At 51.0% G+C, this 22,477-nt stretch overlaps 5 protein-coding genes across 6 annotated transcripts; 3 read left to right on the top strand and 2 right to left on the bottom strand.

Moving 5' to 3' along the window:
• Positions 1-694: 694 nt before the first annotated feature.
• Positions 695-1,848, top strand: LOC135576234 (feather keratin 1-like). The gene is made up of 2 exons (XM_065039999.1): positions 695-738; positions 1,086-1,848. Exon 2 carries the CDS (start codon positions 1,107-1,109, stop codon positions 1,413-1,415), a length of 309 nt encoding a protein of 102 aa, XP_064896071.1. The 5' UTR covers positions 695-738; positions 1,086-1,106; the 3' UTR covers positions 1,416-1,848.
• A 4,280-nt stretch (positions 1,849-6,128) lies between these two features.
• LOC135576235 (feather keratin 1-like) lies at positions 6,129-7,368 on the bottom strand. Its single transcript, XM_065040001.1, has 2 exons — positions 7,250-7,368; positions 6,129-6,887 (listed from the first exon to the last, which is right to left on the bottom strand). The coding sequence occupies exon 2, from the start codon at positions 6,864-6,866 to the stop codon at positions 6,558-6,560; it is 309 nt and encodes a 102-aa protein (XP_064896073.1). The 5' UTR covers positions 6,867-6,887; positions 7,250-7,368; the 3' UTR covers positions 6,129-6,557.
• A 2,628-nt stretch (positions 7,369-9,996) lies between these two features.
• Positions 9,997-18,442, top strand: LOC102086417 (feather keratin 1). 2 transcript variants are annotated; one of them, XM_065040000.1, is made up of 2 exons: positions 9,997-10,010; positions 17,685-18,442. In XM_065040000.1, the coding sequence occupies exon 2, from the start codon at positions 17,706-17,708 to the stop codon at positions 18,009-18,011; it is 306 nt and encodes a 101-aa protein (XP_064896072.1). In that variant the 5' UTR covers positions 9,997-10,010; positions 17,685-17,705; the 3' UTR covers positions 18,012-18,442. The 2 variants fall into 2 exon arrangements, with proteins under 2 accessions (XP_064896072.1, XP_005508161.3); XM_005508104.3 differs by lacking the exon at positions 9,997-10,010 and adding an exon at positions 17,398-17,536.
• On the top strand, positions 10,379-10,687 carry LOC135576123 (feather keratin 1-like). The gene has a single exon (XM_065039492.1). The coding sequence runs from the start codon at positions 10,379-10,381 to the stop codon at positions 10,685-10,687; it is 309 nt and encodes a 102-aa protein (XP_064895564.1).
• Positions 14,104-14,412, bottom strand: LOC102086234 (feather keratin 1). The gene has a single exon (XM_005508103.4). The coding sequence runs from the start codon at positions 14,410-14,412 to the stop codon at positions 14,104-14,106; it is 309 nt and encodes a 102-aa protein (XP_005508160.1).
• Positions 18,443-22,477: the final 4,035 nt, after the last annotated feature.

Raw genomic sequence — 22,477 nt, forward strand, 5'->3', positions numbered from 1 at the left:
TCTAGTTTTGGATTGGCCGTGTGTCAGGCTTCTGGTGTGAGTCCAAGCCAGGAGTGCGTGCTGTTTGCAGGCCTGTATCCCACACAGGGATAAATTCCCTGAGGCCAGGGCAGCTCCATCCCAGCCCCGGGGAAAACCAGCTCTGACCGTTCGGCTGGACCCGAGTACGCAGCTCCTGGAAGCCCTAATGGCCTTTGGTCTAAGTGTGACCTTCTTGCCGGCACTCCCACAGCTCAAGGGGCTCACAGGGTGGCCAGAGTGTTTGGAAATGTGCCCAAGCCATTGTGTCTGTAGTTGGTCAGGTCCAAAGTGTACAGCCAAAGTGCATTGTGGTGTGAGGAGAGTGAGAGGAATAAGACATTGTCCTGAGCCCCTAAATGCCCCTCATTTGTCAGGAAAAAACCTGATCCATGGGGCTGTACACAGAGCATATTTTTGGAAGGTCCCGATGTTTTCTCACACAGGAAATCCTTGTGCTTCTCATATGGTACTTGAAATGAGAGGCTGTGGCCTGGAGGGCATGGCAGCAATGCGGAATTGAAATGGGAGCGTTGACAGAAACCAAAACACAACCTATGTCATTAATTAGGATATTTTGCTTTGGAAGTGAGTCTGTTGGAAAATTACTGCCCGCGTGCAGTGACTGTGGGCCTGGGGCGGTGCAGGAGCAGTATAAAAGTGGGTCCTGCACCTCACTCTCGCATCCACTCCTCTCGCCTCCCTCTTCTTGGAACTGAGGTGAGTCGGACAACCATTCTCCTCCACTTCCTCCTCCTCCTCTGGGGTTTCTTTGTTCCTTTGTCCCATGCAGGGTGTTGAGGCTGCTTGCCATGGGAGCAGAGAGGGGGCAGAACATGTGACAAGGAGAGACTCTGGAATGTGGCTGAAGTGTCTCCTGAGCTATGGGATACGTGGGGATCTCCCTGGTCACTCTTGGCAGGGCTCTTCTGAGGGAAAAGCCTGTGGGTCACCTACACAGCCTCCAACTCTCATCTCCAGTTTGTTCCTTGGCTCTCTCATGGTTGGGACAAAGGCTGATACTATGTCATCCCTCATGCTCAGCCTCCCCCTGTCCTCTCTCCCAGGTGCAGCTCCAGCCACAAGACATGTCCTGCTACAACCCGTGCCTGCCCTGCCAGCCCTGCGGCCCAACCCCGCTGGCCAACAGCTGCAATGAGCCATGTGTCCAGCAGTGCCAGGACTCCAGAGTTGTCATCGAGCCCCCAGCTGTGGTGGTGACCCTGCCCGGCCCCATCCTCAGCTCCTTCCCGCAGAACACCGCCGTGGGCTCCTCCACCTCCGCTGCTGTTGGCAGCATCCTCAGCTCTCAGGGAGTGCCCATCAACTCCGGGGGCTTTGGCCTGTCTGGCTTGGGCAGCGGCATCTGCGGCACGAGGAGGTGTTTCCCCTGCTAAAGCTGCTGGTGATGGCGCTGGGGACGGAAACCGGGGACCTAAAGGATAGGGCTGGACCGGAGACAAATCATCAGGTTGTTCCTTTCAGATGGGCTGAGCAAGCCCAGCACCCTTTGCAAAATGACAGGACCAGCCAGGACACTCAGAAAGCTCAGCCCATGCCGTCTTTCCCTTCTCCCCATGTCTTCTCTCCCTCTTGTGTCTCTGTTCTCTTGTGCTCCCCTGGGCTGTGAGCCCCACAAAGCCAGCCTAGGGAGGACCTGCTGGCCCTCCTCCCTCTGTGGGACGGGCAGATGGACACCTGGCTGGGAGTGCATTACAACCATGGGTCACATACTCCTGTCTGGCCCCGTTGTTCTCGCTACTGGAGCTGCCCCTCAGAGCCACCTTATCTGGTTTTCTTTTTGACTCATTAAAGTTCTTCTGCATCCCAGCCCATGCATTTGCCTCATCCTTCTCAGGCCTGGTTCTCAGATCAGGTTGTTGGAGAAGGTTGTGCAGTGATTGTCAACTACTTTGGTATTGACTATATATACTTAGTCATGACTTGCGTGTAGCCTCTGGTTTCTAAACTTCTATGTGCATGTGGGGTATGCTGGGGTAGAAAAACACGAGGGAGTTCAGTCACTCCATCACTTTGTTGTATACACCTTTTCTTTTTCCTTTGGAAACTTAACATTTTGAAGTTAGTAGTCAGGAGTAGGAGGAATGAATGTGGTATTGACAAGGCAGAGGCAATACTGTCCCAGGAAAGCCCAGGACAACCTGTCTTAACCCCAGCCTTGAGACGTAGAATTTTGGGGTGAGGGAAAGACCAGGTGGAAAAGAAAAGCTGGAGAACAGGAAGGGAAAATACTGCCACAGCATCTTTGGGAAAACTTGTCCCAAGACCTGGCGTGCACAGATCGTACGATCTAGCTGGTGCGGAGATGCCTTCTACAATCCTTTCTTACCTTACTCAGAACATTCAGGACAGCTTCTGCACACTGCATGTCTTCTTGCCTGAGAACCTGAGCTCCTTCTCCTCATTGCTGGCCCTCTATCCAGTGGGCCAAGAAGGCACAAAAAGGCTGTCCTGGCACCATAGGATCACAGCATAATCAAGTTGCAAATGACCTTCAGAGATCATTGGTCTCAAGCCATGAGTGCCTGTCCTGGTTTTGTTTAAAACAAGACTAGTTTCTCTTGTAGTGAATTTTCCTTTCAGCTAAGTTCTTCTAAGTAACTGCACTTTTCTGAATTTGGCTGCGTGTTTTTTGAGACTCTTCGCTCTGGAGCTCATAACGGTAGCAATGACATGCAGGAGAGGCCCAGGTTTACACTTATTGCTATGGCAGTCAAGGTTACTGATAAATATTGCACGTCCCATAAGTGAGAGGGGTGTATTTGCAAGGAGGAGCAAACAGAACAGGTGACTAAAATTGACCGAGTATTCCACCCCACACACATCATACACCCTATAAGAGTGAGAGATCACAAAGGTCTCGTCCTCTTCGACCATGGCCGGCATCTGAAGAGGACCCTGCCTGTCGTGCCTGCTATCCTGGGCCTGGTTCCAGACCCTGCATCTCTGAATCCAGTTCTGGTTAGTCGAGGAGTCCAGCCCAGGTCTTCCGGGTGCCTGTCCTGCAGCTGCGAGGGTGAAAAATCATGGACTCCACACAATCCAATATGAATTCAAGCAAAGCCATTTATTACAGAAACAAGCCTCCTTATATATATGCAGTTATTTCCTGATCACGCATCCACACTACAAGCATGCATTCGCTGATTGGATATTGTCTATGTTCATGAGCTGCCCACGCGCCCGAGTCTCACTGCTAATAGGTCTCTTGATTTATGTCTTCTTGAGGCTCTGTTATTGCAGAACTGCCTCACTCCCACAGCAGCTCCTGTTTTCAGCTTTCCCAGGTGGCCTTGAAATTCCTTTGGGCCTGGCTAGTTCGGTAACATATCTCCATCTAACAGAAACCCATCCACACATTAACTTCAAGAAATTCCCTCAAATCTCCCACATGCAGCCACTGGAGTGACACCGGCTCCATGGTGGGAAACACTGCATTACCCCAGGAAATTCAAGACTGGTTTTGTATATTTTGTATTATTTTCTCTGTTTATTAGTAGCATTAGTAAATCATTTTTAACCTTCCCAACTTGCAAATCTCTCTCCCTTTTCCCCCTATTGCCTTGCATTAATGGGGTGGGCAGGGGGTGTTCACAAAGACCATCTGCCATAGTCTATTGTCGCCCTGCAGTAAACGGTGACCGTGTCCAAGGAGGGTGACTGGACAATGTCCCCGGGAAACCTCTTTCACTGCCTGACCCACCTTTCTGAAAACCATTTTCTTCCTACCAGGTACAAACCTCTCAGGTCTGAACGTGAGCCCATTGTCTCTAGTCCTCCAGCCACACACAGCCAGTGTTGAGCCTCGATCTGTCTTCTGTGGGACCTCAACACTGCTACTCCAAAGCTGCTCTTCATTCTCACAACAAATATTGTCTTCAGCAATCCCCGTGCCCCCCGTCACTGCTCCCCACACAAGTGCTCCAGCTCCTCACCATCCTGGAACACCTTCTGCTGAACACACTCCACTCGGCCAAGGTGTTTCTTGCATCACGTCTTACTTGCATTACAGCAGTGTTGCAGGTGCTTCCAGGTGCTGAGAAGAGTGGGATAGTCACTACCCTGTATCTCCTATCTGAGGTCCTGGTCACCATGGCCAGGATGCTGATGAGTGTGCTTGGTCCCCAAAAACAGTGCTGGAGTTGCACGTGTTTTGCTGGCGTTACTGCAAAAGCAGCTTTGCCTGGCCCTGCTGTTGGGCTGCTGCCTCTCGGGGCATGAGGGATTCATGGGGAAATAGGGCTGGTTCTATCTGGACATGCGTCACCTTGTCCAGCTGTGTCCTACAGCAGTCAAGCAGCTCCTTTCCTCATCTGCAAGCCTCTCTGCAGCCTATGCTGCTGCTCACCACGCTGCTTTAGAGACATTCTGAACAGCCCTTGGAGACACTCAGCCTGAACCCGCTGCCTCTTCTCCTGCCAGTGCCTCTCCCTGCTCCCTCCCTCCAGAAACATTCCCAGGAAGCTCTGGGCACAGAACGGGAAGGAGCAAGATGAGGACATGTGGGTGCATGTGGGTGCATGTGGGTCTGTGTGGTGTGTAGAACCCAGTCAGCATTAACCACCTACCAACTGTTCTCTTCGTTCACTGTCCCAACAGTATGGGGGCAGATTTGGAAGAAAAGGACAGCAAAATACCTTTGGGTCAAGATAAGGACACTCCTAGAGGGGAAGTGAAAAAAAAAAAAACGAAATAACAAGTGATGCAAAAGCAATCATCCACCACTTCACAGCACTAGCTCGATGCCACAGCACCTTCTGAAGAACAAGTACTTTGAAAAGACTGCCACAGTCGTTCACTGAAAAATCTTCGTGTTAACAACCACCGCCCAACCATGCCCAAGAACTGCTTCCAGAATCACCGTGAGGAACGTTTCTCTCAATGGGTATCTTGGAACAGTGTCTGCAGGGAAAAGGATGACACACAGGCTTGGACTGGGATGCAGAAGAACTTGGAGTTGTCCCCAGCTTTACACCAGAGTCCACAAAACTCACAGTAAATCACCGGTTTTAATTAATATCAGTAAACACCTCACTAAAGAATAAGCAATAACCCAGGGGTATACACAAGAAAACAACCCCACATACGTTTCTCAGGGAAGAGGGAGCTGAATTTCCTCTTCCTCTCCGCTAGACAGCTCCCCCAGCACTGAAAGAGCCCCAATGCCAGGACAAAGACCTGAACATTTGCGTCTATTAACATGTTCCAAACATCAGCAAAATCGAGAGATAAGCAGTTCAGTGAGCAAACTGCCTTTGCTGTACAGTGGCCTGTAAATTGGTAACTGCTACAGCTAAAACCTGCTCAAATCAAAACTGCTGCTGTCTCTAACCCCACAGGAAGCACCAAAAAGACCGGGGTGACGTGACCTTGTCTGGTCACCAGATGTCCACCGAGATGCTCTATTACTTCCACCTCCTTGAGCAAGACATGGAGAATTACAGACATTACAGAGTTGTAGGCTGAGATACAAGCAGTGTGAGGAAGAAATGCAGAGGCCACGTAGACACGCAAAGCATAGTAAAAAAGATTTATCTGCTGTTTTCTATCAGGAGGTGATTTTCAGCCAATTCCTGCAAAGCAAGGCCAGAGTACATGTAGTGGTTGCTTTGAAAAATGAATGGACAAATAATGAACGGCCCCTCCACTTCCTCCTTATTTCTCTTACAGTTCTTGCTCAGCACAACGTCATATGGTACCGAATGTCCCTTTGGTCACTCTGAGTCAACTGTCCTGCAGATCTCCTGCCTTGTCCCATCCCATTCTCTTGCCTAGCACCAGCCTATTGGCCTTTGGGAGTGTGGCTGGAGACACAACCTTGCTGCTGTGCAAGCACTGCTCAACAAAAGCCAAAACACAGATGTGCTGTCATCAGAACCTTTCCAGCTACAACTGCAAAGCACAGCATTATGAACACTGCTGTAGGGAAAGAGAATTCCATCCCAGTCAGAATAAACACAATTGTGCCAAGAGCCACCACAAAACCACACTAAAAACAGCCCTCCCAGCATAATTCTTGAAGACCATTCTTCTCCCTGGGCACCTTGGGAAAGCATCTGCAGAGGAAAGGATGACACAGAGACATGAGCTCAGGTGCAGAAGAACTTTAATGAGGCAAAAGAGGTGGATCGGTGGATCGGAATGGAGATCCTGGAGCAGGAAGCACCAGGGGCAGACAGGAATCTGTAACTTATGGCTGTGGAAGAGGTTGAACCAGGTCTCCGTCTGACTGTCCCACAGAGGGGGAACGGCCAGCAGGTCCTCCCTAGGCTGACTTTGTGGAACTCACAGCCCAGAGGAGCACAGGAGAACAAGGACACAAGAGGAACAGGAGGCACTGGAAGAGGAGAAAGGCGGCATGGGCCGTGCTTCCTGAGAGCCCAGACTGGCCCTGTCCTTTTGCAACAGATGCCAGGGTTGCTCAGCCCCTATGAAACCAACAACCCAGTTCTCCCTCCCAAGACCAGTCCCATCTTGTGTGTCCCTGGTTTCCTTCCCCAGGGCCATCACCAGCAACTTTAGCAGGGGAAACACCTCCTCGTGCCACAGATGCCGCTGCCCAAGCCAGACAGACCAAAGCCCCCGGAGTTGATGGGCACTCCCTGAGAGCTGAGGATGCTGCCAACGGCAGCGGAGGTGGAGGATCCCACGGCGGTGTTCTGCGGGAAGGAGCTGAGGATGGGGCCGGGCAGGGTCACCACCACAGGGGACGGCTGGATGTAAACGTTGGAGTCCTGGCACTGCCTGACACAGGGCTCATTGCAGCTGTTGGCCAGCGGGGTTGGGCCAGAGGACTGGCAGGGTAGGCACGGGTTGTAGCAGGACATGTCTTGTGGATGGAGCTGCACCTGGGAGAGAGGGCAGGGAGAAGAAGAACAGGGGAGATGAGTGAGGAACAGCTTGTCACCCCAACATGAGCAAGACAAGGTATGGCCTGCAGACAAGAGCTGGACAATGTGTAGGGGGCACACACACTTCTCCTTCCCCTCAGGCACCCCCACCATGAGCGATGAAGCCCAAGGGGATCCCAAATTGCCCACGGCTCAAGGAGACACCTCAACAATACACCACCATGTCACACTTTCTGACCAATTCCCTCTCACACTACAAACACCCTCAAGACGCTGCATGGGACTAAAGGGCAGGAATGCAATGAGAAATCTTAAAGGAGGAGGAGGAGAAGGAGATGGAGATAGGGCTTCATACTCACCTTGATCCCAAGGAGACGGAGGCAAGAGGAGTGGATGAGAGAGTCAGGAGAAGGACCCGCTTTTATACTGCTCCTGCACCGCCCCAGGACCACAGTCACTGCACGCGGGCAGTAATTTCCCAGCAGACTCACTTCCAAAGCAGAGTATCCTATGTAAAGTTTCTATTTTGGTGCCCATCAATGCTGTCATTTCATTTCCTCATTTCTGACATGCCTGCTCTGCCATGCAGGCTTCTTTCATGTGCTGGCTTGAGATGCCTGAGTGGAATGACAGCAAATAGGATTTCACAAGACTTCAACAACAAAAGCCAAAACAGTGTTACCTTTGAGTGTTGAGAGAAAGAGAAAGAGAAAGAGAAAGAGAAAGAGAAAGAGAAAGAGAAAGAGAAAGAGAAAGAGAAAGAGAAAGAGAAAGAGAAAGGGAAAGGGAAAGGGAAAGGGAAAGGGAAAGGGAAAGGGAAAGGGAAAGGGAAAGGGAAAGGGAAAGAGAAAGAGAAAGAGAAAGAGAAAGAGAAAGAGAAAGAGAAAGAGAAAGAGAAAGAGAAAGAGAAAGAGATTTGAATATCAGAAGGAAGGGAAGATTTCTCCACTTGTCAGTCTGACAGTCTCTGTATCTGTCTTGGTGGTGAGTGCGATGAAACTTCATTAGTGCCACACAGCACACTGCACAAAGGTGTCTCGAGTTAGGAGTTTTATGCTTCAGTCCATTCACATCCAAGAGAAGAGTGGGCGGCTCATCTCCTCCCTCTGCTCATCCTTCATGCTAAATAATGGGATTGTTCAAGAAATATGTGGGTGGTCTCAGAAAACAGAACTCCTTTGGGTAGCTGTGCCCAAAGGGCCAGGGGTCAGCACCAGGGAAAGACTTGAAGGGTGGAAGAGAACAGACACACAAACTTCATCGCCCTGACCAAACAGACTGGGCGGTGCTGAGGAGCTCTCCTGAACTGTCAGTAAAAAGAAGGAACAAAAGCCTTGCAGAAATCTCCACTCCACCTGGGACTCATCCCTGGGTCCCAGTGAGGCACTGAATGACCTTAACCCTTGAGGTTATAAGGAAGGTATGTATTTCTTTATGATGCCGGACAAACGTGGAATCATTTCACCCAATGCGTGTGTAAAATTACAGTAGCTGTGAACTTGGTTAAATGCAGTAAAGTGTTACGTATTCATGAAGTTTTATTAACGCCTGTACATGTTCATAACCTGTCCCCAAGAAGGCGGTTCTTATTACAATGAGTTCAGGAGACCATTTCCATAGTCTCCACCTCCGGCTCTCCTGGTTGCAGCTGCACAGTGATCGTGAAGCTGGGTCTTCTTCTTTGTACACGGTCACCTTTGGTTTGGTGTGATGAGTTGGTTGGGACTCAGACTGCTGAGCTGGTTAAAACTGGTGTAGCTCCTGTCCTGTGCCCAAGTTTCTGTTATCTAGTTCACCCAAGGATGCATCAAGGATGCATCCAAGGATTACCATTTTTGCAAGGCGTCAGTGAAGTCCTGTTTTTCGTACAATAAGTTACACAGAGATAAGCAAGGCTGGGCACTAGTGATGTGGGTTAAAGGGTTAACACTCTCTAAGTGTCTTTAGTGATGTGGGGTAGGGTTAGTTCTCAAGTGTCAGTTCTTTAAGTGTTCATTAGTTAATTGTCAATTCCCTGTATCACCAGGAAAAACATCTCCTGGCATTAGGGTATCAGCAGGCCTCCCCTCCACTGCCCCAAAGCCGTCCTCTTGCTGGAGCAACAACCGGTACCATTGGAGAGGCAAAGAAACCTCCCCAAACTACCCAGTGAGTGAGGGCTGTCAGGACCCTGCAGTGCCATGTGCTGGGGATGCTCAGGGACTGGACGGGATCTGAAGGGACCTGGGTAGAAAAACAGCTCTGAGACAACTTCAAGGAGGCGATGCGCTTCCCTGCCCTGCAGACATGGAGTCAGCTGGGACGCATCCCAGCAGGCCAAGGGAGTGCCTTCAGCAGGCAAGCTTCCTGGGATAGACTCTCCCTACCCATGCTGAGTCACACTCTAGTTTTGGATTGGCCGTGTGTCAGGCTTCTGGTGTGAGTCCAAGCCAGGAGTGCATGCTGTCTGCAGGCCTGTATCCCACACAGGGATAAATTTCCCTGAGGCCAGGGCAGCTCCATCCCAGCCCCAGGAAAACCAGCTCTGACCATTGGGCTGGACCCGAGTACGCAGCTCCTGGAAGCCCTAATGGCCTTTGGTCTAAGTGTGACCGTCTTGCCGGCACTCCCACAGCTCAAGGGGCTCACAGGGTGGCCAGAGTGTTTGGAAATGTGCCCAAGCCATTGTGTCTGTAGCTGGTCAGGTCCAAAGTGTACAGCCAAAGTGCATTGTGGTGTGAGGAGAGTGGGAGGAATAAGACATTGTCCTGAGCCCCTAAATGCCCCTCATTTGTGAGGAAAAAACCTGCTCCATGGGGCTCTACACAGAGCATATTTTTGGCAGGTTCCGATGTTTTCTCACACAGGAAATCCTTGCGCTTCCCCTATGGTACTTGAAATGAGAGGCTGTGGCCTGGAGGGCATGGCAGCAATGCGGAATTGAAATGGGAGCGTTGACAGAAACCAAAACACAACCTATGTCATTAATTAGGATATTTTGCTTTGGAAGTGAGTCTGTTGGAAAATTACTGCCCGCGTGCAGTGACTGTGGGCCTGGGGCGGTGCAGGAGCAGTATAAAAGTGGGTCCTGCACCTCACTCTCACATCCACTCCTCTCGCCTCCGTCTTCTTGGAACTGAGGTGAGTCGGACAACCATTCTCCTCCTCTTCCTCCTCCTCCTCTGGGGTTTCTTTGTCCCTTTGTCTCATGCAGGGTGTTGAGGGTGCTTGCCATGGGAGCAGACAGGGGGCAGAACGTATGACAAGGAGAGACTCTGGAGTGTGGCTGAAGTGTCTCCTGAGCTATGGGATACGTGGGGATCTCCCTGGTTACTCTTGGCAGGGGTCATATGAGGGAAAAGCCTGTGGGTCACTTACACAGCCTCCATCTCTCATCTCCAGTTTGTTCCTTGGCTCTCTCATGGTTGGGAGAAAGGCTGATACTCTGCCATCCCTCATGCTCAGCCTCCCTCTGTCCTGTCTCCTAGCTGCAGCTCCAGCCACAAGACATGTCCTGCTACAACCCGTGTCTGCCCTGCCAGCCCTGCGGCCCAACCCCGCTGGCCAACAGCTGCAATGAGCCCTGTGTCCAGCAGTGCCAGGACTCCAGAGTTGTCATTGAGCCCCCAGCTGTGGTGGTGACCCTGCCTGGCCCAATCCTCACCTCCTTCCCGCAGAACACCGCCGTGGGCTCCTCCACCTCCGCTGCTGTTGGCAGCATCCTCAGCTCTCAGGGAGTGCCCATCAACTCCGGGGGCTTTGGTCTCTCTGGCTTGGGCAGCGGCATCTGCGGCACGAGGAGGTGTTTCCCCTGCTAAAGCTGATGGTGATGGCCCTGGGGAAGGAAACCAGAGACCCACCAGATAGGGCTGGACTGAAGACAAAGCATCAGGTTGTTCCTTTGAGAAGGGCTGAGCAACCCCAGCAGCTCTTGCAAAAGGACAGGGCCAGCCTGCCCTCTCAGAAAGCACTGCCCGTGCTGCCTTATCCCTCTTCCTGTGTCTCCTCTTCCTTTTCATGTCCTTGTTCTCTTGTGCTCTCCTGGGCTGTGAGCCCAATAAAACCAGCCTAGGGAGGAACTGCTGGCCCTGCTTCCTCTGTGGGAAGGATCTGCACCACAGCCATGGGTCACATACTCCTGTCTGCCTCTGGTGTTCTGAGTACTGGAGCTTCTCCTCAGAGCCACCTTGCTTTCTTTTTGACTCATTAAAGTTCTTCTGCATTCCAGCCCTTGTCTTTGTCTCGTCCTTTCACCTGCTGATGCTCTCCCAAGATGTCCAGGGAGAGAGATGTTGCTCAGCCCTGGTTCTGGGATGGGATTGTTGGGGAAGGTTGTGCAGTGAATGTCAACTACTTTGGTATTGACTATACTTAGTCATGACTTGAGTGTAGCCTCTGGTTTCTAAACATCTCCGCCTATGTGGGCTATACTGGGGTAGAACAACACAAGGCAGTTCAGTCACTACCATCACTTTGTTGAATACGGCTTTTCTTTTTCCTTGGGAAGCTCAAAATTGTGAAGCAAGTAGTCAGGAGAAGGAGGAATTAATGTGGTATTGACAAGGCAGAGGCAATACTGTCCCAGGAAAGCCCAGGACAACCTGTCTTAACCCCAGCCTTGAGACGTAGAATTTTGGGGTGAGGGAAAGACCAGGTGGAAAAGAAAAGCTGGAGAACAGGAAGGGAAAATACTGTCACAGCATCTTTGGGAAAATTTGTCCCAAGACCTGGCGTGCACAGATCGTACGATCTTCTAGTTGGTGCAGAGATGCCTTCTGCAATCTTTTCTTACCTTACTCAGAGCAACCAGGACAGCTCCTGCACACTGCCTGTCTTCTCCCCTGGGAACCTGAGCTCCTTCTCCTCATTGCTGGCCCTGTATCCAGTGGGCAAAGAAGGCACAAAAACGCTGTCCTGGACCATAGGATCAGAGCATATGCATGTTGAAGGGGACCTCCAGAGGCCATTGGGCCCAAGGCCTTGCTCTACACTCAGTCAGCCATGAGTGCCCTGTCAGGCAGAGTGGGGAGACCCAAGACAGCCCCTGCCCTATCGCAGTCAGGCAGAGGCAGGGGACCAAGAAGATGCGAAGGGTTTGAAGCAAGCTCCAGTTCCGCATCATGGCCAACCCCCCTCCCTGCCTGCTTTGCTTTCCCAGGTGCCCCTCCATAATAGGTATGAGGCCCTGGATCTTGAAGAAGAGGTAGGTGAGGATGCGGTGCAAGGCCCACCTATGAGGTCACATAGGAAGAGGCAGTTGACTCCACACCTCAAGACTACCTCCGATAATAAAGAAAGAAGGGTAATTGTAGTAAGCGATTCCCTTCTGAGAGGAACAGAGGGCCCCATATGCAGAGTTGACCTCCATCATAGGGAAGTGTGCAGTCTACCTGAAGCCTGGATCAGGGATATCACCAGGGCACTCCTGAACCTGGTGCACTTGACAGACTACTACCCACTGTTGACCTTCCAGACAGGTGGGAAGGAAGCTGCATCCTGTAGTCTGATGGGAATGAAGAAAGACTTCAAGGCCTTGGGACAGTTGGTGAAAGAGTCTGGGGCACAAGTGATTTATCTCTTCCCTCCTTCCATTTTCAGGTGACAATGTGGGATGGAATAGAAAAATTCAGTCCATAAATTATTAGCTACAGGACTGATCCTACAGGCAGGGCTTTGGATTCTTTGGTAACAGCTGGTTTTATAAGACACCAGTACAGAAAGTGATAAGTGGGAAAGTTTTATCTCACGGGACAAAAGGATGCTGGGACAGGAATTAGCAGGGCTCATTTGGAGAGCTTGTGCTGGCTGTGTTGCCAGCCAGAGACCTGGACAGGCTGGAGAGTTGGGCAGGGAAAAATTTAATGAAACAGAACAAAGGCAAGTGTAGGGTGTTGCATCTGGGTAGGAACAACCCCAGGTTCCAATATAAGTTGGGGAACAACCTGTTAGAGAGCAGTGTAGGGGAAAGTGACTTGGGGGCCCTGAGGGACAGGAGGGTGACCATGAGCCAGCAGGGGGCCCTTGTGGCCAGGAAGCCAATGGTACCTGGGCAGGATGGTCAGTAGGTGTAGAGAGGTTTTCCTGCCCCTCTGCTCTGCCCTGGGGAGACCACACCTGGAATATTGTGTCCAGTTCTGGGCCCCTCAGTTCCAGCAGGACAGGGAACTGCTGGAGAGAGTCCAGCGCAGCCACCAAGATGCTGAAGGGAGTGGAGCATCTCCCGTGTGAGGAAAGGCTGAGGGAGCTGGGGCTCTGGAGCTGGACAAGAGGAGACTGAGGGGGGACTCATTCATAGGGATCAATATGGAAAGGGGGAGTGTCAGGAGGTTGGAGCCAGGCTCTTCTCGGTGACAACCAATGATAGGACAAGGGACAATGGGTATAAACCAGAACACGGGAAGTTCCATTTAAATTTGAGAAGAAACTTCTTCACAGTGAGGGTGACGGAGCCTGGACCAGGCTGCCCAGGGAGGTTGTGGAGTCTCCTTCTCTGCAGACATTCAAAACCCCCCAGGACACCTTCCTGTGTAACCTCATCTGAGTGTTCCTGCTCCATGGGGGGATTGCACTGGATGAGCTTTCCAGGTCCCTTCCAATCCCTGACATTCTGTGATTCTGTGATGCCTCACCAGCCTCTGAAGAACAGCTCCATTAAAAAGACCGGCCACAGTTGTTCATTGAACCATCATTGTGTTAACAACCACTGCCCAACAACTCCCAAGAACCCCTTCCCAGAATCACCATGAGGAACACTTCTCGGGCATCCTGGGATCATGTCTGCATGAAAAGGATGACACAGAGGCTTGAGCTGGGATGCAGAAGAACTTTAATAGAGTCAAAAGATGGAAACGAGGTTGCTCTGAGTGGAGATCCCAGTGCAAGGAGCACCAGAGGACATGAGAGTCTGCTACCTGTGGCTCTGGATCCAGCCAGGTGTCCATCTGCCTGCCCCACAGAGGGAGAAGGGCCAGCAGGTCCTCCCTAGGCTGGTTTTGTGGGGCTCACAGCCCAGGGGAGCACAGGAGAACAAGGACGCAAAAGGAATGGGAGACACTGGAAGAGGGGAAAGTTGGCATGTGCCATGCTTTCTGAGAGCCCAGGCTGGCCCCGTCCTTTTGAAAAGGGTGCTGGGGTTGCTCAGCCCCTCTGAAACCAACAACCCAATGCTCTGTCCCCAGTCCAGTCCCATCTTGTGTGTCCCTGGGGGCCTTCCCCAGGGCCATCACCAGCAGATTTAGCAGGGGAAACACCTCCTCGTGCCGCAGATGCCGCTGCCCAAGCCAGACAGACCAAAGCCCCCGGAGTTGATGGGCACTCCCTGAGAGCTGAGGATGCTGCCAACGGCAGCGGAGGTGGAGGAGCCCACTGCGGTGTTCTGCGGGAAGGAAGTGAGGATTGGGCCGGGCAGGGTCACCACCACAGCTGGGGGCTCGATGACAACTCTGGAGTCCTGGCACTGCTGGACACAGGGCTCATTGCAGCTGTTGGCCAGCGGGGTCGGGCCGCAGGGCTGGCAGGGCAGGCACTGGTTGTAGCAGGACATGTCTTGTGGCTGGAGCTGCACCTGGGAGAGAGGGCAGGGGGAAGAAGAGCAGGGGATACGGGTGAAGGGCAGCTTGTCACCCCACCACAAGGATGCCAAGGGGAAGAGCTGGAGTTTCTGTAGGGATACCCATGGGCCTCTCCTTCCCCTCAGCCCAAAATTGCCATCACAAGCGACCAAGCCCAGGGAGGTCCCCACCTAGCCCATAGCTTGGGAGACACTTTAGCCAAGCCCCAGCCTCTCTCCATGCTAGACCTTCTCCCTCCTTCCTGCTTCTACGACAAGCACCTACAAGTCCTTCTGCAGTACAATAGAGCAGGCACCAGCTGAGGTGTCCATTGGTGTGAGATGAGAAGGATGAGAAGCAGAAAGACCTGCAGACTCACCTGGTCCCCAAGGAGAGCAAGGCAAGAGAAGTGGATGAGAGAACAAGGCTTTGGGTTCACTTTTATACTGCTCTTGCAGTGCTCCAGGCACTGAGGCTGTTTTTGTGTAGGCAGTAATTTTCCAAGAGACTCATCTTTAATGGAGAATACCCTTCCTAATCACAGAGCTCGTAATTGCATTTCCTTCATTGCCTCCTTTTCATTTCCTCATTTCTGAAATGCCCTTTGTTCCAGAGACGCTTCTGCCAAATGCTGGAATGGGTGGCCCAAGGACTTCGGAGGCAGGAATGCAACACTGCAAAAGAGCTGAAGACATCCCATGCAGGCAGGAGACACCATCTCGGATTACCATAGTGGGCTCATTTGCAATTCTTTTTCCAGGAATGGTCCCAGGTACTCCAAGTGTTGCAGTCCTCAGTTGTAGATCCACACGTTCCCATGCACAAGGACTTGCTCTCTCCTTTTCTCTCCCTCTGTCCCAGATCAGTCTGACAGTCAGTGGTAATCACTCCTCAGGCTGCTGGGCTGCGCTCTTGGCTTCAGCTCTTTTTCTCCTTATACTGCTTGGTTTGAAGAGAAATTTCCATGCTTTCTTAGCCTCCTTTCCTCTCTGGTCTCTCTCTGTCTATGCAACCCAGCCTGGGACATCTAAGTGGCTATAGCACTCAGAGGCAACAGGTTTCTCACTTCCATATCTCAAGGACTGGATAAAATGTCTTGAGATTGGAATCACCAGAGCAAGAACCTGCCTCTTGGAGCCTCTCAGCAGCCCAAAGCCACTGCTTCTGACCTGTGTCACGGTGAAGGGGGTGTGGGCAGAAATGTGTTCAGGAGTATTCAGGGGACATGGAGGAATGGGACAAGAGGGGATTCAGTCACAGGTAGACAATTTTTCTCTGCTGTTGCAGACCCCATTCCCCACCAGGAAGTACCACTGGGCAGGGCCTAGAGACATGGAAGGCTTGTCTGGAAGAGAGGAAGAAGGTTATTGAGAGCAGCTCAAGGTGAAGCACAAAGAAGAGGTTTCTTGCAGAAGCAGTTCTCATAGGGAGAGCATTTCCCCCCCTCCTGCAGAGCTCTTCCTTTCACTGCCAGCAGTCTCTGAGGGAAAGAGTTCTTCTCCTGACACTCCTCATAGCAGTGTTTGGGGATTGTGGTCATGAATTAGACAATCCTTCTCTCCCTCCCAGGCAGTTCCTGGCAAAACAGGATTTCAGTGCAGGACATAAAAGCTCCCTGTGGGTGAAGACCAAATGAGCTGTCAGATGTTTGGCTCTCACTTTGCAGCCTCAACAGTTCATCCTTCTTCTCAAAGCACAGTGACACTAGGTCACCTGTCCTTGTGTTTGGCAGTGACTCAAGGTCTCAGCCCCTGCCTAAATCAGTGTCAGGTCAATTAGCTGCAGAGGTGACCAAGGCTTTGACTTAGACATGAGGGGCCCGTGTCCCGTCCCAGACACTGTTCACACTGCAACAGAATCAGATTCACCCGGGAGTGCCTTTCAGAAAGCGGGCAGGATTTCCTGGCTTTTCTCCCTGTACGTAAAGTTAACCTTGTTGTTCTCAGCTCCTTAGCACTGGGAGGAGAAGATGTATCCTGACCTGGAGAGGCAGAGAGAGGTGACTGAAAGCCATGCTAAGACACTTTGAATGTTGATACACTGAATTACACTCTGTTTCCAAACTGGTGTGAAACTGTCCTCACTAGGTTCTGAAATCTGCAGTAGCAGAGTATGATTTCAGAGGAGCATGAAAAAGAGAGCTCAGGAGACAAGGGTTGTGTTTCAGTGCCAGCGCCCAGGGCAGGTCTCCATCAAGTCCATGCCATTGCTGTTCGGCTGCCACTTGGCTCCTTTAGGCCCGTGGAACCTGCTGTTCTGTGGTGCTCATGGTCAGTGGAGTGGAAAGTGCCCCTGCCATGACCAGCACATCCCCTCGTGAGGAGGAGACGTATGCAGGGACACACAGACAGATGCTAATGCACACCTGTGTGCATGCACACACTTAAGCATGCATATATACCCAGATTTTAGGGAGAACAAATTATTTTGATACAAGAATTAATACAGACACACAAGTGAGAGAACATATATATGCGTGCATGCATATATATTAAGTTAAACAGATGGCCCTTGCACATAAATTGGACAGAGAAACAACCCTAATATGCTGAAGGCATTGGTTGGAGACCCCAAGGGATTCTCCTAAGAGAGAGGAAATAGCAAAATGGATGGACAGATTTATCCCCAAAACGAGAGCATCAGAAGGAGAAGATACAAAATGAGAAGTGCAGCCCGATCACTGGAAAGCAGACCAGTGACCATCAGAGCATGCCGGTCCCCTTATTTTGAACAGGGTGACAAACAACTTCACAGAAAAACCTCAGGCCACTGTTACTTGCCGCCACTGGATCTCCATCCAGCAACTGGGTCAGATATTCAGCCCACAATGATGCACTCCTGACCTGAAAATGCTTGGGTCTCTCATCTCAACACTTGAAAGGAGACCCAAATGGAAATGGCCATGCCATAAATCACAATATGAAAGCACTGAGCTGTGGAAAAACAAAAGAACCTGTGGCATTGGCTGGAATGTCTTCAATTAGAGAGTCTGCTGGAAAATTACTGCCTGCATATGGCATGACTGTGAACCTGGGGCAGTGCTGGAGCACTATAAAAGCCAGCCCAAATACCCAGTCTCTCACCCAGTTCTCTCAACACTTTCTCCTTGAGGATCAGGTGAGTCTGAAGCCCTTTCTCTTCCTTTCTCCCCTGCTCTGAGCAGCATTCAGCTCCCCACCCAGCATGTACCTTGTCTCCCTCGTTGTGGGGTGACAAGCTGCTCCTCACCCGTATCCCCTGCTCTTCTCCCTGTCCTCTCTCCCAGGTGCAGCTCCAGCCACAAGACATGTCCTGCTACAACCAGTGCCTGCCCTGCCAGCCCTGCGGCCCAACCCCGCTGGCCAACAGCTGCAATGAGCCCTGTGTCCAGCAGTGCCAGGACTCCAGAGTTGTCATCGAGCCCCCAGCTGTGGTGGTGACCCTGCCTGGCCCAATCCTCACCTCCTTCCCGCAGAACACCGCCGTGGGCTCCTCCACCTCCGCTGCTGTTGGCAGCATCCTCAGCTCTCAGGGAGTGCCCATCAACTCCGGGGGCTTTGGTCTGTCTGGCCTGGGCAGCGGCATCTGCGGCACAAGGTGCCTGCCCTGCTAAAGCTGCTGGTGATGGCCCTGGGGAAGGAAACCAGGGACACACACGATGATACTGGACTGGGGAAAGAGCATTGGGTTGTTGGTTTCAGAGGGGCTGAGCAACCCCAGCACCCCTTGCAAAAGGATGGGGCCAGCCTGGGCTCTCAGAAAGCACGGCCCATGCCACCTTTCCCCTCTCCCAGTGTCTCCTCTTCCTTTTTATGTCCTTGTTCTCCCGTGCTCCCCTGGGCTGTGAGCCCCACAAAGCCAGCCTAGGGAGGACCTCCTGGCCCTGCTCCCTCTGTGGGACAGGCAGATGAACACCTGGCTGGATCTGCACCACAGTGACAGGAAGCAGACTCCTGTCTGCCCCCCATTCTCCTTTCAGCAGGACCTCCTCTCAGAGCAAGCCTGTTTCCCTCTTTTGACTCATTAAAGTTCTGCTGCATCCCAGCCTGTGTCTCGTCATTTTCTCTGCAGACTCTCTCCCAGGATGACCAGGGAGAGAGGCATTTCTCAGTGGTGGTTCTGGGAGGTGGATTTCAGGGATATTTGTGTAGTGGTTGTTAACACAATAATTGTTAACTGTCACTGCATGGTCCTTCCCTCTGTGGACACTCCAGACACATACCATCAGGAGGAATGGCATTTCTCTGGGGAAGGTAGGGTTGCGTGGGGCACATGGGAGCCTTCACCATTCCCAAAGGAGAGGCAGGTGGGACACAGTGCAGTGGGAGCCCTACAGGTACTGTCACTTGGAGGTGAGGAAGGCATCCATGACTCCTGCAGAGCCCCTGGCCATCAGGCCCAGCTTTCGGGAGCCTCTGCCCAGATGTGTCCTCTTGGCCTCAGTGCACGTTCTATGGAAGGGGTGTGTGGCTACACCCAAGCTTGGCTGAGGAGCCTCAGCTGTAGAAGGCTCTGGGAGGACAGCATCCCACAAGGTCTTGAGAAGATGAGGAAAGGGAATTCCTCTTGCTCAGGATGCCACTGTGCTGTTGGGGAAAGGCTCAGGTAGAAAACATTCCCAGAGAACAGCAGGAGTGAGAATGATGTGAATAGGCTCACAGTGCATGTCATCCTTCTACTTCCATCTATGCTGTGGGTTTCCTGGGCAAAGTTTCTGAAGGGCAGGGAGTGAGGCAGGGGGTTGTGGCCCATCATTCTTGAAGAGGAGTCTGGAAGGTCTCCAAAGCAGTGTTGTCACCAGCAAGAAAGACTGCATAGAGCACAGGCGTGAAGCACCTGGCCTGCAGGCGGGATCCAGCCCGCCACCTTGTTTTACCTGGCCCAGCACTTTGTTTCTATCCAGTGGCAGTGCTGAGCTCCTTGTCCTCAGGCTCCCGCCAGCTAGTCACACATGTAGCGTGTGTGACACGTGTTGCGCTGCAGGAGCAGAACGGAGGGAGCTGCAGCTGTAGCTACAGGAGGGCAGTGAGCCTGTGTAAGAAGAGTAATAGGTGAGACTGATGGGCGACATAGGTAACTGCCTTGGGGTACTGAAAGACAAGACAGACAAGAATTACATGGGGGGTGGTGAGGGGGGGCTTAAAGGGGTACTCTCAATTGGGCAAACAATTTAATTCTTTAATAAATTAGCCAGGTACATGAACTTTAGCAATTACATGTTATTTTTAAAAAGTACCTGCAAAAAGATATTTTGTAACCAGCAGCCAGGGTCCCACTCATGAATTTGACATTGTTTTCTGTGGATACAGCCAGCTCTGCCATATGGGGAAGGGAGTCTGAAGGAAAGGTCAGCCTGGTCCTTAAGGGCATCTTGGTCTTCTACTTAGGTGGTACACCATACCATCTTTGGTAGAACAATTTGAATCCCAAAATGTTAAAGACTGTTAAGGAGTAGTTACATTTGGCCCTTTGAAAGCAACTGTGAGGCTGATATGGCCCCCGGTGAAAATAAGGTTGACACCCCCGGCATAGAGGATTGAAGCTGAGGAAGGGGAGCTGCTGAACTGCTTCAGGACATTCCTGAGCGTGATGATGCAGGAACCTCCCAGAGCCCTAATCGCCAGTTGGCTTTGTAGCAGAAACACTGCCAACTTTCTCCACATACATCTTCCAACCTCTTGCATGCTTTTACTCAAATGTGAGACCAGAAAATGTGTTCTGCTGGAGAACTACATAATTATAAACACATCTCCCATTGGAGAGATCTTCCCGCTGCTGTAGGGGCAGGTGCTAATCAATGTAAGAAGGGAACAGACACATGTGGCTCAGCTTCCTTGCCAAAGAGGATGGCCATGCTCATGACATCTCCTGAATTCACAACACCACATATCTCTGAATTTGAGAGAGTCTTTTCACTATCCCCATGGCTGGAGAGCAGCACATAGTATTCAGCACTTCAAGGCTTTTTGGGACAGACAGACAGCAATTGAGGAGCTGCTTTCCCTTCTGCTTGCCCTTTCTTCAACAAAATAGATGAAGGTCAAATGTGGAAACAAGAAAGGAGAAGGCAAGGCAAGATGCATTGCTGCTCAGTGTGAGTTTTGCAGAAGTTACACATGTTCCATCACCAAGTGACCTATTCACTGCGAAGAGATAGTTTCCTGTCAGAAGTTCTCCCAGCTGTTTTGAAAAAGCAGCAGAGCCCATCTTTGTATCAGCAATGGCCACTTTAGATTCCGCATCGCAACAGACAGCTCAGGACAGGCACTCAAGACACAAGTCAATCATTCCCTGACTGGGGTACATTCTGGAAATGGGGAAAAAAAGAGTCATTCCTGCATGCAAACCCTTAGGTTTATGTAATGGTCAGGATTGTTTTATGATCTGCATTAGTGCAGATGAGAAATATGACACTGCGAGATCATACATGCAGGGTGAAATCTCAATCCTTTGACAGGTTTAGTCCATCTCAGGCTCCTGGAAACAATTTAAGATATTTCTGCAGATAAAAGGACAGGAAGAGGCAAACTCCTCTGTGCTTGAAAATGCTGTTAATATTTCCATTCAAGAGAAGCCTACACTGTTCTCCTGATCCACTGTTATGATTCTATACACATTATCCCTCGTACCTTAAGACAATTCTATTGTTTCTACTATTAGAGAGCGCTGGCAAGTCTTCAGTTACCTCATGGAATTAAATTAGGCAGGGCAGGACCTACTGCCATAAAACCTTGTCCGGTAACTTCCAACTAAAACAGTGGAAAACCCCCTAGTGTATCTTCTTCCCCTCAAGGAAATCAGGGGATTGAAGGTCCGTTCCAGTTGCTCACATCTGGATGAGTCTTCTCATTTGAAGTCAGCTCCAAGAAAGGGCTTTTGCCTTAAGGAGATGTAGGCTGTGAGCATAAATTGTCCAGGGAGGAAAGAAGTAGAGACAGAATGATGGAGGAAAAGAGAATGTTTTCAGGTCTACAGCAAATGCTTCCCAAAATGAGGGAGAAAATAAAAAAGTGTTATTTTCTTTCCGGAAAAAAACATCTAGTTTCTAAATCAGAAGCCATCCACCCTCCTATCCCTTGCCTGTCCCCCCGAGAAAACCTGTTCAGCTGCAAGAGGAATTCAGTTTAGATGGAGTGGGGATGTGTAGGAGGCCATACCAATGCAAAGCAAGTTTTGTAAGAAGCCGCTGGCCATGCTGCTGGCCAGGCTTGAGTGCTGGCACAGCATATGGTGGAGATCACAAATATCACTGTCATGGATACAATCTTCACAGCATGATGAATGCCAAGAGGACTATCACATGAGCCAACACAGGCAGGTCGCAGGAACAACCACAAGCCACAGACGCAATGCAAAGAGCAAATTTACTTTTGTTACCTTGCTAACTGAGGATCTCCAAAAAAGCCCTTAAGCTCCCAAGCAGAGGTCACCTAGGACCTGCAGAATTCAGCCCTTGTTGAAGATCGTGCAACTTGCCAGGTTCATCTTCCAAGGATTCAAGCAGGCACAGTTTTCTGCTGTGCTTTGAGCTTTCTCACAACAAAGCAGGAATCTCAGGCACACTGATAAGATCTCTTGGAGTTTCTCACAGGCCTATGTTATATAAACACAGAGGTTTTACTTGTCAAGCACATAAGGCCAAAAAATAATTAGTGTAATATGTGGTTTTTTACACCCCAGCTGCAAGTCACTTGAGCATGTTTACAGTTTTCCTCCTTGACCATCTTCCATTATTCCCACACAACTATGCAGTAAAAATATTCTGTGTGTGTGTCAGCTTCCTCCACAGGCACTGTAATCTCCCAGTTTGCCCTTTCTCCTGAAGTACTTGTACCTGACCAGAGTAGCTGTGTCCCCTAACATGGCATCTACAGCAGATTTGCTGCAGTTAGTCAACATGGGTAGAGGAGTTTGTTTTCTCATGGACAATCAAATGGAAGATGAAAAGGCATCTCAGAGGGGACCAGAGGGGACAGTCAGTCAGAAAGTAAACAGTGGCGTCAGTGGGCCTTAGGAGCATCAGTACAGCAGTGACTCACCTTCAGCAGGGACTCCAGATCCTGCAGCTCCTAGGGGATG

The sequence above is a fragment of the Columba livia genome, chromosome 23 (assembly GCF_036013475.1).
Source record: "Columba livia isolate bColLiv1 breed racing homer chromosome 23, bColLiv1.pat.W.v2, whole genome shotgun sequence".
NCBI classification, from domain to species: domain Eukaryota; kingdom Metazoa; phylum Chordata; class Aves; order Columbiformes; family Columbidae; genus Columba; species Columba livia.